Genomic DNA, 16,016 nt, shown 5'->3' with positions numbered 1-16,016 from the left:
AATCACAATTTAACAAAGTTAATTTATTATTAATTTTTAATTATTATTTTGGAAAGCTTGAAGTATTTAAATTCATTAGTAAGGAGTATCTACATATATTTGTATATGCCAAATGACATACTTAGATTGTATATAAACATTAAAGAGCTATCTAGATTTGTTTTTTAACTTGTGTTTTCTTAAACGAATTTTCCTTCAATATTCCCTCAGTTGAGTGTTCATATAAATGCAACGGTACTTCACAGGCAAAAACATTCCATTTGCTTCTGCTGATACAATCATATAAGTAATGTATTGCATTTAACAGTAACATTGTAGTGCAGGAGAGATATCCAACATTTTGTCAGATCTTTATAATCAGCCATACTAACTAGAACAAACAAAAACGAGTACAAACCACAACTTTGGCTGTTATTGCTTCCATCTTCGAGTAATTCTAGTATTGCATTAATAACAGCTTTGCATAGTGATACAGTGTTCTTAGAATTCAAGCATTCTTGTTGGGATGCATTAAAAACACTGTCCAAAAGTCAGTATTCAGTCAATTTTCTTTTTATCTACCAATCAAAAGTCTTTACTGGAACTCAGATGAGTTATCCTGGAACTCTGTGGGAAATGTGTGTTGATCGGGCATTGCTTCAGTGAGTTGCTCCTCTTCTGAAGGCTGTTTCGTGGGCTCCGCTGACACTTCTACACTATCTCTATTGTTGTTGTTTCCATTCCTGAGAAGAGTGTAAAAATGCAAGAAAACACAGTGCTAATCAATTAAACAAAACCTTTTAGAATTTAACAACTTATTTATATTAAAAGACAAAACAAAATCCACATGAAATATCAGAGTACACATGAAGGTCTTGGATAGTAATACAAATGTGTTTTTTATTATTTATTCTGACGTGAAGTGTTCATGAACTCATCCACATCTTCCTGTTTCATAGTGGCTTTAATACATGGTGACACAGGAGCCAAATTCCGGTAGTTATTCATCATCATCTATTAATCCACTGTTAGGGAAATGCATTTTAAAAAATCAGAGCAATTGTGAACCTGCTAAGAATATGAGACTTGTTTGCTTGGCTTTATTGCTGTGCAATACACCATACTGCCTTATATTAAAATGTGGCACAGCTTATTTATTTGTGGGGCTAAATGTTGCGTTACATATGAAAGTATCTGTTAAGATTGTAATATGAAACCTTTGCAGCATTGCTCACCCAAACTGTGTTCTATGGTCAGAAGAGACACAAAAGAACGTTTTGGCAACATCCATCCAGTTCTGTGCTCACTGACTACTGAAAAAAGTTGTTGATGTGACCTTGCCATGCCCTGACCCCCTACACCCCTTTGAAAACCTAGAGGGAGGATGGTCCAAATGGGAGGACCCTGAACCCTGGGGGATCTACAGAGATTCCACATTGGGGAGTGTCCTCAGATTCCTTGCTCCTTAATCTTAATTCTCATCAGGCATTGTAGATGAGTCATAGCAGTTACACTGCACATTGTGTAAATGCATGTGCATTGTTGCCAATAAATGTGATGTATGGTTTTGTATGAAGTACTTGTTATATTTTTCAAACTTCCTCTCCCTGTATAGTGTACTCTTCTTCATCATATAGAGAAGCACCATATCACAAAAGAAACTTCCCTGTGGAAAAAAATGAAAATCAAAGTCAACCAACTATTACTCATTATACACCTTTTTTCTAAATCTCATAAAAGTCTGCATGGGAAGAGAGCAATGGCTCTATAAAAAGTGAATTTTAACTTAAAAAAAATACTGCAGTAAGATGAGGTTAAGGCTGTTTAAGAACTTTATGATTCAGATACTCACAGCACCCATCAAAGCAAGACCTGAGCCAATGTTTACAACTGTGGGAATTATGTTAAACTTTCCAGCCTGAAAAATAGAGCAAAATGTGTTAGAAGTATAGAACAGGAAAATATCTAACACCGAACAGTGCGGCAGGAATTTGATCGCATACTTTGCCATGGACTGAGATGTCAAAACGAATCCCATACACCTTTAAAAGTGTTCTGTGAAGCTCTCCAGCAGCGTTTTTGAAGTAGCGGGCATACCTAAAATGACAGTCACCAAAAAATGTGAAATTTTTACAGAGACTTGAAGGGCATTGGATCTAATATATTTAAAAAAAGGTAATAATAATAATAATAAAAACATGGTCTACAGTTGTGTAGTTTAAAGTAGAAAGCTTAAGGTTTACCTGAAGTTGTATCCTGATAAGGCTGAGTTGGCCGTAGTGTTGATATCCAGCCGTGTGAAAGTGTAGTGGGGGTGACACTGTGAATAGCCTTTGTCCAAGTCGCAGTGCCACTCAATTAAGATTCCGATTGACCCGCCCTACACAAGGAGGATGCTGCATTCATATGCGGTGTGCCGGTTTAGAAGCAAGTCTGGAAAGCCTGCATGCTGACAGTGAGTAATGTGCTAAGCGTGATTGATAGCTCCATACTGTGACAAGTAACTTGAAAAACCTTTTCAACTTTTGTTTTTAAAGATCCTTTCTGAGGTAAGTCATTATACTATGTGCTCAATCACAGGGCAATGTAAAGGGCACATCAAATTTTTGCATTAATGCAAAAAAATGCATTAAATTCTGCAACTATAAGGTGAGTCCAGGGAAATAAATACCAAATATTACATAGTGTTCCTTTAATGTGATGCATAAAAGTTCATATTTAAAGGAACGATATGTAATACTTTTACCTTACAATTACAGCTTGAAATCACTGTGATGCTCTATTAACATGTAATAGGGAGAGCAGAGCGTCTGCCTTTACAACTCCATTCTCAGCAATGCAGAAAGTGAACAATGAAAATCTTAGATGAGGGTAGGATCTCTCCATTGATTTTTGAACAGTGCTATAAAAATGTATTACACCAGGAGAGATCCTGGAGCAAAAAAAACCTCGAATCTCACCTAGTGTTCCTTTAAAGAATAAAACTTTAACATAATTATTATCAGTTCAGTGTGAATGAACAGGCTAAACTAGTGTAGGCTGAATGGCTGGTCATGGTTATGACATCACAAACCAGATGTTTGACAAAGCAAGACTTACACCTTCAAAAGTTTAGTTCTCAGAACCACTGAGATTCAAAAGACAGTTCACAAGAGGGTAGGCTTACTGATAAAAACTCACCAGCAAAGCCATGTCTTGAAAATCATGTCCAGCTCTGCGGACTATATCTCCAAGGCGAAATATGGGGCAGTATGGATGAGCAACTTCATCATACAAACATTCCTTCAGATATGTGTGCATGGCTGTCTCTAAGACATTTGATCTGAGGACAAAGTTATTCAGTTAGGATAAACACAGTGAAAGGTCATGTTATATATAGTGAGCTGAATTAGGTGAATGCTAATACATCTAGATATATTAGAAATGAATAAGCAATCGTATGCTTTTGTGTTAAACATCATCAACATCAAGGCACTTGCTTATTTGCTGGCTAGAAAATGGCCTCAACTTCTATCTCTGGCCTTTACTTTCAGCCGAACCTAAAGGAAGACAGGCGATTGGTTGGTCCTGTGCTACAGCTGTGCAACAGCACAACCTGCTGGACAAATTGTGAATATATCTATAGCTTACTTCATCTACTCACTCATTTATTCGGTTTCTGCTTCAACAAGTTTATTTTCAGTTAATGTTCATGGGATTAGGTTTAACTCATAACTGATTAACTGCTTCAAATATTACAGTTAATTACTTACTTTGAAAAGCCAAACTTGGGGAACCTGATGAAGTTTTTAATGTATATGGTGAAGTTTTCAGTTTTTCCTAACAAAGGCACACTGCAGGGAGAGATATGAATAAAACAATAGCTTTAATATATTACCTTACAGAATTATATGGCTTTAGAACAGATTTTTTTTCAAAATGTCTTCATAAATAGCTTTATAAAGCTATGAACTGTGAACTGAAAAATACTCACTTTTAGAGAACAGAGAGATTTGTTTATTGTCCAATTGTTCACCAATTTGAGACAACCACCGTCTCTAACAAGACCACATAGTAAACTATTACTGTGAGGCATGGAGCTATTATTAATGCGCTCAGAATACACATCCTTCCTATGAGAAATCCTTGAGAGTAGTTCAGACTCATCCTGTGTTTTGAAAAATTGCATAAAATATGAAATACTATGTTTCATGCATCGTTTCATGTGACTCTGACTAATAAAGGACACTTTTCTCTGTGCCTGAAAATGGCCATAGAGATAATACATGAGGACAAAATACACAGTCATTTGAAGGTAATTAGTAATATGCTGTTTTGTTTTATGATTATAAATTCTGAAACTCTGTTATTCACATATTATATATCTATTTAACACAGAACAGATTGATACACTGCAAAAAAATGCTACATATATTTTTTATTCAATCATATTGTTTTCTTTATCTATTAAACCAGCAAATGAGGACCCCGGATTTAACATATTTATTTAGCAATAAATTGAAACACTGCTGACATTATTTGTACTTACACTGGTCTGTGGCTTTTTTCAATGGGGCACCAGCCGTATATTTCACAGGTACCAGTTGAGTTCCTGTCTTTCTTAAAACATCGGCCAGTCTTAACACCTGAGGCCAGTAAAAGAAGCAAACCTCAATAACGGACAGATTTAGGTAATAGGGCATGAATACATAAGATTACAACAATGTTTGGAATTTTATACCATTGCCAGCTATGACTGCCTCTCCCTCTTGGCAGTCTCTGTTCTCTCTACATCGGGCATCTAGAACCTTAACACTCTAGAGAGAGAAAATACTCTTAAAACACATGATCGGTTCAGAGCTTCGTGCTTTCATTGTACACTTCACCGTGCCACAATTCTTGGTTCATACCCTGACAAGTGCTACTAGAGCACAAGTTGGTGAAGTAGAATGTGAGGATGTTTACATACCGACAAGTGATCCAATGAACACTATGATGGAGAAGACAGTGACTGTGACCATATGAGGCAGTGAGAGAGGCTTCTTTTGCATACAGCCACCTAGAGTTACTGTCTAAAAAAGCGCAGCGTCTTGTGTTGGGTTAGAGTTGTAATATGACAAGTGCTGAGTCATTCAGGAGTAACTTGCATGCAGAGTCATGTTACTCATGATGCAAAGCCCTTGATGAGAGCAAAAAATAGCAGTGAAATGTGCACCATTGTGCATAATTGATAAAAGACAGTGGGCGAGGCTGAGCATTTACTAAGTAGATATAATTAGGGTGTGGCCCAGTTTTAATGTGAGAAGAAGAAAATGCAGAAACCATGTTTATGAAATTTATAATTACCAAAGTCTACTTTTGTAATGGGTATTTTTTTACTACTCAGGAGAGCTCTCGGTTAAAAGGAACCACTGACAAAGTTCAAATGCAACATTCACTGATTCACTAGCAATGCCAGATATCTATATGCAGGCAACAAAGAAAGTTTCATTCACTGAGAATCCAACAGGATTTGGCTAATGTACCTTAACATGAAAGTCATGATCACTACACTAAAAAAAGCATGGTACCAAAGTAAGAGCAACAGTCATCATCAACTTTTTCACAGGACAGAGATATTTCTATTGAGCTGCTTGTGAAAATTACTCCAGTTCTGGTCTGAGTAACACTTAGTGGAACATAACTTTCTACAACTATCTAGTAATAAAATATTTTTATAGAATTTGCAATAGCCTATAGCTGCTATACACTGAGGATCAGTGAAGTATGTTTTTTCCCTTACCTCAACGCAGTAGCTTAATCTCTGATTTGGTGTTTCTATAAAGTTTGTTGTTATGAAAAGCACAGCCTCTCCCTGGAGAAATACAAAAATTAATAGTACAATTTTAAGAAAATATCTACTACATTCATCAACTGATAGAAGAACACATAAGAGCAGAATAGTGTTTTCCAGTCCGCTCAAGAAGGTCTTTATCATTAGATAATGAAATATCATTAGATAGAAGCAACTAACTAGATCTTACACACACACACATATATAAAATCCCACCTCCACACACCAGTGCTCACCTGCTGAGGAATCACATAGTCTTCTGGCCCCCACAGTCGAGGTCCAGTGCCTGAGGTGTTGGTGAGTATCACACCTTTAACTTTGGTTATTACTGAACTTTGAATAGATTCCTCAGTCTCTTGGTAGCCTTTCTTCGTCAGAAACACCCAGCTGTACCAAAACATTATGGCTATTGACAAAAAAATGACTTTATAATAAAGTTCTGTATGTGCTCAGTAGGTTAAGGATTCTAAATGTAAAGGTGTATTCCTTCAGTTTTAAAAAAATAATGACTCAAAGGACTCAAATTCTGTAAAAGTACAGAAATAACACATTAAACTATCTCCTTAAATACTGAGTAACTTCTAGAATCGCAGGGAATCTTCTTAATGCATCTAAGCACTCAACACATTCAACATCTACCAGCAGAGGAACTGACATTTTTAAAAATCTGCTTTTTTCCAGTGGCAATTTTATATGTTTTAAGAAAATGATAACACTCTATAACACCCTTTAAAACAATGCAGGTGCTGTGGCATAACTTAGTTGTATCCAAAAGAAAGTTAGTATTTAAACATGAAAAAACATGTAAATTAAAATCTTATTTAATGGTACTTTTGCTTCACACATAGAGGCCTACTCGAATAAAAGAGTTAGCATCTGAAATTCTTCATATTTCATTTACAGGAATGTTTAGTTCTGTTATTATATTTGAATATTAAAAATATTTTTGTTTGTAAATATGTTAAAACATCTTTAAATGAAAGATGACTCTTCATAGTTTTATCTTAGTGTCCCATGGTGTTACAGGAGTCCTTTGTTCTAATAAGTCGACATATTATACCTTGAAACCCCAAATGATGCAATGTGAAATGTAGTCACATCGTCAAATAACAACATAAGTAAATATAAAACGTGGGTAATTGTATTTTAATTTTAAAATGTTTATAAATACAGTGTGGTTTGCAAATTATACGATCATTTCTATTATTAGATATATAATATAAAAATAATAATCCTTTGTAAATTACATTGACAAATTATACATTAATCCTTGTTACATGCTGTTACAATGAGGTGTGTAGCATGTAGGCTAATTTTCTTTTCAGTATCATTAAAGAAATGGGTCTTACCCGATGATATAACCGAGCAGAGACAGCTGAATAAGTCTGTACAGCACTCCAACTTTCTTATTCTTTGCGATAAAATATTTTTCGGTTTTGTAGTCGAAGGCAGACAGCAGGACACCCCTGCAGTCCATAGCCATGTCTGTTTCTGATCGATTTTACTGAGGCTTCTACCGAGTAGAGAGAGAGAGAGAGAGAGAGAGAGAGAGAGAGAGAGAGAGAGAGAGAGAGAGAGAGAGAGAGAGAGAGAGAGAGAGAGAGAGAGAGAGAGAGAGAGAGAGAGAGAGAGAGAGAGAGAGAGAGAGAGAGAGAGAGAGAGAGAGAGAGCATTCTGTCCCACTCATTCTCTTTAGCTCTTTTTCTTAGTACATAAAACTAGTGTAGCTCTACATGGCATGGCTACAGAACAAAATATTTAGAACATATTTTCAAGAAAATAAATTCACAAATACCTTAAAATCGGTTTAAGTCTACACCTCAATTAAATATGTTCACCTATGAACATGCAATAACACTCCGCACCACTCACCTGTGGTCTGAAAGGCCTACCATGAAATCTGACGGGATTGGTTCCTTATGTCTATGACATAAGAAACACTGGCTGTCTGAATTGAACATTTTGGGACATTGTCTTTGGGGCACTGATATTTTAGGTGGAAATATTCAGACCCTTTCATTGCACATGATACATGTGGGCACTATTGGCTGATTTGTTTGCAGATATCATTTTTTTGGTTCCTTTTCTCAGTACTGGCTTAGTAATGGCTACACATCCTTTAAAACCAATAGGCTGAAATGTTGTCTTACAGTGGAAGATAAACTCTGGACACGTGTACATTTTTTGATCATTTACCTCAGTTGATTTTAGTCATTTAAATATTATTTTATTTTCAGTCCCTGTCCATTGTTCTTATTCAGCTACATTGAAATTTAGGGTCGCCCTTAATATATATCCCAAGTGAAAATTAAGATTGATTGACTGATTGATTGATTAATTGATTAACTTTCTCCTGTACCTTAAACATAGCAATGACAATGATACATTTGGGCCAGAACTGTATTTTTGAAAAACGTTGAGCACCATGCTGCACAAGTCTGTTCTAACTAAAGCATTTAAAACAAGCGCAGTTGAGACCACTTGTGTCTTTATGTCTGCATGTTGTTGATATCACCAAAGTGGAGACACTGAGGAGACTGGGAACACACAGCACAGATGTGGACGAAGCTGGGATAGAGCAAAAATTGTGGACTGTCTTGGCAGATCCCTGAAAACTGGAGTGGAGCTCCTGTATTTTCCAGCTTCCCAATTTCAGTTCTGTTTTCCATCCACATTGCACAGATTCATGTTTTCCATGAACCAGACATCATCAATGCATAGGTCTTCTTGAGCTGAAACTGAAAAAACACCATGCAGTGTAAGTGGATACAAGACTGGAGGTGAGAAGTTTACAAACGAGTGATTCAGGACCAGTGTCTTAATAAACCCGTAGCTCACCGGTTGCTGGTTGTTGGCTCAGGTGTGTAGGACAACAATATGAAGTTGGGGGAAAATTTGGAAAATGAGCTGTTGTTCATAGGATATTCTTAAATTTTTAATTGTATTATGTCAAAAATAGGGAACTAATCTGGAGGACATTTGAATTTGAAGCTGATTCTGTGTTCAGTTAATGAACTTGTATATATACATCTGTAATTTGGTTGCTGTGTTTGGAAGACAGATCTTAATTATTTGCTTTTATTTATTAACGTGCATTTCTAGAATTTTCGTGAGGAAGGGAGGAGACCGTTGCAACTGCATGCAACTGAGATCTTGGCAAGTTCCTACAGGATTTGCGCATTTATTTAAGCAGCAGGGGTCATGGACTCGGGAGGTTAAATATGAGTAAATACATGTCTTAAACCAATAACATGTGACTGTTTACTCTATGACTGTGTTTAATTTGATCCACCATAAACAACAGCACTACCAATAAATTTGTTATTATTATTAGTTGTAGTTTTACAATGTTTTAGTTACAATAATATAGATGTATTTTTCTATATTTTTTTCTATATTTTCTGTATTTTTCTATGTATAATTATTGTAAAACATTATAAAATAATTCAACTATACTAAGAATTGTAAGCCTACATGTATTTTTTCTTTTATGTCATATTTTTATTTCTTGGTGATCTTGGTTATCAAACTGCAGTAGTAATAAGTACATTTTTGTTGCCATAACCAAAAACAGCAATAAGAACAATTTTACTTGTTGCTTTTTTATCTTGTTTTTAATTTGTATAATAATAATAATAATAATAATAATAATAATAATAATAATAATAATAAAAAAGCTGCATGGGTGCCGTTCTAACAAGGCTCAGTTCCATGAGCCATGCAGGGCACTCTGTAGGGAGCACGGCGTTATTTGAAACACCGCCCGTTTGGACCTAGTTGTCTTTAAGACGTAGTACGGGCGCCGGGTTAGTCCAAACAGTAGCGGTTAATTTACAGAGTGTCTGAGTTGAACTTGGTGGCTCGTGGGACTTTTATCACTAAACCAGTGCGGTGTGGGAGACTTCACGTGATTAAAGAGTGGGGATTTTTTTTTATTGAAACTCAGTGAGATTAACATTTATCTTCAAGTCTCCTCACAAAGCCGACTGCGTCCTTCATTTTTCAGTTGAGAAGAGACAGAGGGGACTGGACATGGCTGGGTTTGAAGAGGTGAAAGTCCACGGATATGAAGAGTTCTGCAAAGCTGTGTCTGAAAGACAAGGGAAAGACATCTTCGCTTATTTCAGCGGAGACAAAGATGAGGGAGGACGGAGCTGGTGTCCGGACTGTGTGAAAGGTGGGGTTTTAGGGGTTTTAAGGCCATTTATTCAAATCGTTATGTTTAGGTCTCAGTCTGTGACAGTTCCTGACACTGCTGATAGTTCACATTTACATGATTTGATCCCGTTTAATACGCATTCATTTGCATTTTAACGAATCTATTAAGTTGAATAATACTTGAATTAACATAAACTGGTTGGGAAAACAAACCCCAGAAAGAAGACAATTGATATAACTATTGTAAAGCACTATTATTAATTTGATTTATTTTGTTAATGTGTAGGGTATAATCTGCTGAAAAATAAGGTAATGTACTAAAATGTAATGAACATATGAACACTTTGTAGTTCTTCACTTACAGACTGTAGAGTTACAGACTCCATCTGACATTCTTAGCCCCATTTCCACCTGTTCTTCAATGGTCGGGACCACCACATAGCAGATATGGTTTGGGTGGTGAATCATTCTCAGTGCTTCAGTGACACTGACGTGGTGCTGGTGTGTTACGCTGGACCAGACACAGCAGTGCTGCTGGAGTTTTTAATCAGTATGTCCTCTCACTGCCCACTGTATCAGACAACACACTTACCTTGGTCTAGGTACTTACCTAATGTCCTTCAGAGTTTGAGTAGGAAATATCGTGTACTATTTTAAGAGTGCAGGTTTTATATAAGCTAAGAACAAAGTTTTAAAAACGGAACTTGGGTCACAAAATACATTTAACATTTGTGTGGAAAGGAAATGATTATGGATGTGTTGTTAGAATCTGTAGTAAACTGGGATTTGACATGAAAAGCAATCATTAAAATTTTTGAAAATTTTAATGTTGAATCATTAATGTGTCTAGGATTGCAATTGAAGAGGAGGAAGAAATTAATAATATACACAATTAACCTTAAATATATTATCAAAAATCCAAAGAATGAACCAAAATGGTAATTTCTGCCTTTAATGTTTACTTTTAAATTATTGTCAGATTCTGACTTATCTAATTTACTCTTCTTGGTCAAGGACTCTTACTGGCGTAATAGATCTTACTCCAGTATTATTTTTCATTACTGACTCATTCAAAGATTTGAGCAAGTCTTGTCTATGCTAGCTATGGACTGAAGAACACACTGTTGATCATTTTTTGGAAAATTAAAAATGAATTCATTCATTCTTTCCATTTTTCTTTCCCTCAGCTGAACCTGTGGTTCGAGGAGAGTTATCCCATCTTCCTGAAGGTTCAGTGTTTATTTACTGCCAAGTGGGAGACCGACCATAGTAGGTTTACTTGTCAATCTTGTTGTTATATCGTGCTGTCCAAGCTAGAAATGCTTGGTTTAGAGTAAACCTGTGTTTTTAGTAACCCTCGGGTCCTAAAACAACTCTGTCCCCTCCACTACCCTGCATGCTGTACTTTTTATCTTTGTTGACGTTGGAGTACAGCACTGTGTGTGATGAGATGAAGCAAAGTCAAAGCAAAAATAAGCTTCCTCTGTAACATTAATAATCAGAAAATTAAACAGCGCAAATTTGAGGTTGGAGTTTCAAATTTTCCAATCCATCTTAAATGATTACTACATTGTTATAGTTACATTCTGCCTTCTTATTTTTAGCTTCCACACCTCCTATAAATGATAGCTTAAGTTTTATGTAAATTGTAATTAGCCATGTGATCTTCACCTTTTAAAAAAACAGAACAGTTGAAAAAGAAGCCAAACTCAGCTTTGTGTTTGCAGCACTGTATTCCAACCTTAAACTCCAGGCTCAAATTAATTCTCACATGTAATATGCTTCAGCTTCTCAGTCAGTGTTCTATGAAAACTTAAATGTTGCTGCTGTTTTATTCCAGATCCTTTTACACTTTATTAGATTAACACCATTAATCTATTAAAATAGGAGTTTAGCTCTGATAACGCACGTCTGTACTCTAATTGAGTTGTGATTGGTTCAGGCTCATTAGTGATACACTAAACTGCTGATGTTGTGTAACACTCCTTAAAAAATATTTCCAAATGTACTGATAATGGTGGTGTTTTTCAATGGAAAAATATGCACTTCAGTACCAGCAATTTTGTATCAAATTCAGTAATTATACATAAATATAAGTCTGTGTAATGATAATAAACAATTTAATGGGAGTCTACCACTTAAAAACACTTTTCTGGGTGTAGGGGCTCCTTAAGGTCTGGAATGAACTTTTCAGTCTCTGACTCTTTCTATTCTGCCAGCTGGAAAGACCCTAACAACGAGTTTAAGAAGACCCTGAAACTCACAGGTGTGCCAACCCTGCTACATTATGGCACGGTGAGCATCAGTAAATATAGTTTTTAAACAGTGTACAGTATAATATCCAAAATTAAAATAACTAATTTTACAATCCAAGCTGTAAATATATCAAAGTGGACCCTATTTCTAATTCTCATTTTATGCCCCTTTGTGATGGTATATAAGTAATGATCAATGTGTTGTGTCCTATTGTGTCTGTAGCCCCAGAAGTTGGTGGAGGAGCAGTGTTTCAAAGCAGACCTGGTTCGAATGATGTTCACTGAAGATTAGTGCCTCATGTGGTGGTCTTATTCATCATCATCTGCACACATTCGAATTTTCTTGTACCTTTTTCAGTGCATTTCAATCTGTTGATATTCGTAGTGTCTGTTCAACTATCTCTCCTACTGTAGAATTCATTCTATAAAGGCCATTGCTTATTCATGTCGACATGAAGTTTCGTACAGCTCCTTGTTTTAAATTTGAAACAGGCTAATGTTACTGTGCCTTTTAAGACTGTAAATGAGCCATGTTCTCATTGGTACCCTATACTGTACTTTACTTTACAAGACATCTGTGCTGCAGTGTGAACAGTAGGGACAAATGCTGTAGGCTGAATATGATAAAAGTGTTTTGTATGACATCACTTTAAAAAAACAACAACCTTAGCCTCCATATATAGGGTGTGGAGTTTCAAGATACTTTTGATTCATTAGAAATGAAAAAAATGACCCATAACTGGATATCTTTTAAATAAAATATACCTGAAACGATACAGAAAATAAACGAGGCATGTGTTCATCATGAAAAGAAATATGAAATGTAGTCTTATATGAGCTTATTTAACTTTCTTTGGGATTATATCCTAGACAGGGAACGAGCCTTGTTCTGGACTATTGCCTCCTTTCAATGGAAAATACCAAATGCTGTGTAGTTCAGGACTAGGTTTAATCTCTGTCTTGGAAACAACACCTTTAAGTGATATGTGATGATTGAATTAACTAGTTAATTAGTCACCATGCTTCACACCAATTGTTGTTAAAGAATCATTAAGGGCCACATAGCATTCTCTGAAGTGATGAAGCTCTATCCAACACACTGTGCTGTACTGAGTTACTGTGATGAGAGATGCATTTTGTGACCCGAGCTAATTTCACCCAGCATCACAATACTAAGGCTCTTGTGGCAGGGTGCCATTAAATTATCAAAGGGATGCTCATGATCTAGTGTAAAGCCTTCACAGAAAAGTAGAGGTTGTTTATTGCTGTTTAAATTGCCCTTAATTTTAGAATAAATACGGCTTGACGAGCAGGTGCCACCCAGCATTTTGTGTAGTTTTGGTTGTGTAGTGTAGTGGGGTGATGCTGCAGTTCCCCGGACTGTCCGCTAGATGTCAGTGCCGCGCTGTGTTGTGGAGGTGAGCAGCCAATGAGCGCCCGGCTAAAAGAGGAGTGCATTCCTTAACAGTGTTTCAGTGGCTCGTGCCCGCGCGCTGCGCTCCGCTCCGCTCGGTCGGCGCTCTCTTTACTGGAGACTATAACACACACAGCGCGGAGGAAGAGAGACGGCTCTCGCTTAGTGCGGCTGCTCCAGGGCGTTTGGGTTTATCTTCTGGTTCGAGGGTCGACCGGCGGCATCGGCGTCCACCCGTCAAATCCGGTCCCGGTCCCTACGAGGGAGAGAGAGCGAGCCGGAGTGGGGGCGTAGAGAGCGGAGAAAGATAGAGAGAGAGCGGGAGTATGTCCGAGTTCCTGGTGACTCTGCTCGGGGAGCGGCTCGTGCGCGCGGACGGCGCCGAGGTAGATGTGCACGCGCTCGGTGGCGGGCTCACGCTGCTCGGCCTCTACTTCGGCTGCAGCCTGAACGCGCCGTGCCGCCAGTTCAACACGAGCCTGGGCGAGTTCTACAGCAAGTTCAAGAAGAGCTCAGAGCACAAAGACGAGCTGGAGATTGTCTTCATCTCCTCGGACCAGGACCAGAAACACTGGCAGGACTTTCTGCAGGAGATGCAGTGGCCCGCTCTGCCTTTTAAAGACCGACACAAAAAGGTGAGAGGAGTGACCGCTATCATCTCTTTGCTGCTGCGGTCATGAACCCTCTTTTTACCCAATTACTCCGCTCAGATTGATTTGTATCAGCCGCTGTATACATGTACACTGGGGCATGTGTGCTGCTGAATGTGGCACCCGTTCCTTCCAAAATGTATCCGACTCTAAAATACTTAAAACACGCGATTTAAACACACTTTATAGTGCGTATAGACTGTGTGTGTATTTTTTATTTGGGGCTGGTGTCATGTCCTAAGAAGTCGTTGATATTTGATGTTCATGTTTTAAAGCGGTTTTGTAAGAAACTGAACTAGGTTTTCCGAAGTCTGCTGCGTTTAACTAGGAACTGAACAAAAATGTGACCCGCGAAGATGAAGAAGATGGAGGTTTCCTCGGTGTTGGGGCACGAGCTTTGTCAAATCATTTTAATTTAAAATTATGTTTAGTTTGGTCTCTCTTAGAAGATTACAGGGCAACAAAGGTCTTTTTTACTCTTACGGAAGTGTGACCACCCCTCTCCCCAAATTTAAACCATGTACTAAAACGGTATAATTTCTGTAGCACTCTATTTTAATTCTTGCACTCCCTTCTTTTGCAACAGCTGTTTCCTTCTTGTCCTAACGGAAAGTCCAAGCTTATCTCACAGCCGTTATATTTACACAATGAACATTTCGTTTATATTCCCATATTCATTCTAAGAAAGGAAGTATGGAAAATTTTAAACATACAATATATTAATTTAGATTTTAACCCGTAGAGCATACATTAAAACTGTAAACCTGCATTAAATGTAATATTCTAACACGAAAATCAAAATTTGTCCTGTTACGGTCGACGTAACCGTCGCAACAGGCCACGCAGGAGGCAGACCGTTGAAGTGAAGGGTTAGCTTTAGGCTAAAATAATGCCTATACTGAGGGAGGGCGAAACTAAAAAGGCACCAACCACCCTAATATTCAGTTAAAGTCTAAACTCAGATTACTTTTAATCTCTTAATTGTAGTTTATACGCTGTGGTTTCTTTAAAAACGTTTAAATCACCTACATTTTCAGCTCCAGGGCACATTTATTTTTTTATTTTTGACCCTGGTCCAGCCTTCCCTCTTTCAGTACAGACACTAAATATATTTTCATATTTCAACATCACTAAAAATGTTTTCTTCAAATGCAGAAGTAGAAGGATTCTCTGAGGAGTTGGGATCATATTTCTCAGGAGAAAGGGAGCTGTTTAATTATTTTTCCAGTAATTCAGATTTTGAGAGGAAATTGAACAAGTGCAGGCACGCATATCTGGACATTGTACTTTAGGGAAAATTTCTTTCTACATATTTATTTTTAGTTAATTATTCCTCTTGCGCATGTTTATTGACAGGTAATACCAAACATGCTTTTGTAATACAATTTAAGTCACAAGTCCCCTTCTGGTAATTGGCTACTCCCTTAACAACTCATTTATGTTTATCAGAATATCATTTTTAGAAATTAGTTCCATGAAAAAAAAACCTACAAATTCTTCAAAGGGGGCTAAGAGATAACGCTGCACCTTTTTTATTTTCATTCCGTACATGTAAATAGGCCTCACTCAAGTTGACACACTTGGCTCCTTAGGTTTGTGACATGTGAAATCCTGGCAGTCTGAATCCAGTCATGTTTAATATTGCAGCTTTTTTTCTTGGACAGTCATGGCAGTTATATAATCTTAAACGATTTTTATGGTATGAGGCATTTGATAGCAGAGCGTCACTTATGATTTACAGATGCATC

General features: G+C 37.2%; 3 protein-coding genes across 5 annotated transcripts in view; 2 read left to right on the top strand and 1 right to left on the bottom strand.

Annotated features, from left to right (window-relative positions):
* Positions 1-84: 84 nt before the first annotated feature.
* p2rx8 (purinergic receptor P2X, ligand-gated ion channel, 8) lies at positions 85-7,274 on the bottom strand. 2 transcript variants are annotated; one of them, XM_066678082.1, is made up of 12 exons: positions 7,141-7,274; positions 6,028-6,178; positions 5,741-5,812; positions 4,700-4,775; positions 4,508-4,604; positions 3,732-3,812; positions 3,160-3,301; positions 2,223-2,359; positions 1,983-2,076; positions 1,832-1,897; positions 1,560-1,645; positions 85-722 (listed from the first exon to the last, which is right to left on the bottom strand). In XM_066678082.1, the coding sequence occupies exons 1-12, from the start codon at positions 7,272-7,274 to the stop codon at positions 575-577; spliced, it is 1,284 nt and encodes a 427-aa protein (XP_066534179.1). In that variant the 3' UTR covers positions 85-574. The 2 variants fall into 2 exon arrangements, with proteins under 2 accessions (XP_066534179.1, XP_066534180.1); XM_066678083.1 differs by having other exon boundaries at positions 6,028-6,197; positions 7,141-7,241.
* A 2,307-nt stretch (positions 7,275-9,581) lies between these two features.
* txndc17 (thioredoxin domain containing 17) lies at positions 9,582-12,946 on the top strand. 2 transcript variants are annotated; one of them, XM_066662502.1, is made up of 5 exons: positions 9,587-9,709; positions 9,798-9,968; positions 11,137-11,218; positions 12,169-12,244; positions 12,428-12,946. In XM_066662502.1, the coding sequence occupies exons 2-5, from the start codon at positions 9,824-9,826 to the stop codon at positions 12,494-12,496; spliced, it is 372 nt and encodes a 123-aa protein (XP_066518599.1). In that variant the 5' UTR covers positions 9,587-9,709; positions 9,798-9,823; the 3' UTR covers positions 12,497-12,946. The 2 variants fall into 2 exon arrangements, with proteins under 2 accessions (XP_066518598.1, XP_066518599.1); XM_066662501.1 differs by having other exon boundaries at positions 9,582-9,968; positions 12,428-12,915.
* A 760-nt stretch (positions 12,947-13,706) lies between these two features.
* The window catches only part of nxn (nucleoredoxin), a 95,717-nt gene continuing 93,407 nt past the window's right edge, over positions 13,707-16,016 (top strand). The window contains exon 1 of the mRNA XM_066662500.1: positions 13,707-14,253. Coding sequence (XP_066518597.1) covers positions 13,945-14,253 — 309 coding nt within the window. The 5' untranslated portion in view covers positions 13,707-13,944. The remainder of the gene's footprint in view (positions 14,254-16,016) is intronic.

The sequence above is a fragment of the Hoplias malabaricus genome, chromosome 1 (genome assembly GCF_029633855.1).
Source record: "Hoplias malabaricus isolate fHopMal1 chromosome 1, fHopMal1.hap1, whole genome shotgun sequence".
Lineage (NCBI taxonomy): Eukaryota > Metazoa > Chordata > Actinopteri > Characiformes > Erythrinidae > Hoplias > Hoplias malabaricus.
The sequence above is the reverse complement of the archived record's forward strand: the minus strand, read 5'-3'. Positions and strand labels throughout refer to the sequence as shown.

Bases quoted from the DNA above. Each gene is read 5' to 3' on its own strand.
- txndc17 (XM_066662502.1), top strand. From the start codon at position 9,824: ATGGCTGGGTTTGAAGAGGTGAAAGTCCACGGATATGAAGAGTTCTGC. The intron at 9,969-11,136 runs GTGGGGTTTTAG...TCTTTCCCTCAG, and splicing joins GTGTCCGGACTGTGTGAAAG to CTGAACCTGTGGTTCGAGGA. The intron at 11,219-12,168 runs GTAGGTTTACTT...CTATTCTGCCAG, and splicing joins CAAGTGGGAGACCGACCATA to CTGGAAAGACCCTAACAACG.
- p2rx8 (XM_066678082.1), bottom strand. From the start codon at position 7,274: ATGGCTATGGACTGCAGGGGTGTCCTGCTGTCTGCCTTCGACTACAAA. The intron at 2,360-3,159 runs GTGAGTTTTTAT...CTCCTTGTGTAG, and splicing joins TTCAAGACATGGCTTTGCTG to GGCGGGTCAATCGGAATCTT. The intron at 2,077-2,222 runs GTAAACCTTAAG...CTGTCATTTTAG, and splicing joins TTATCAGGATACAACTTCAG to GTATGCCCGCTACTTCAAAA.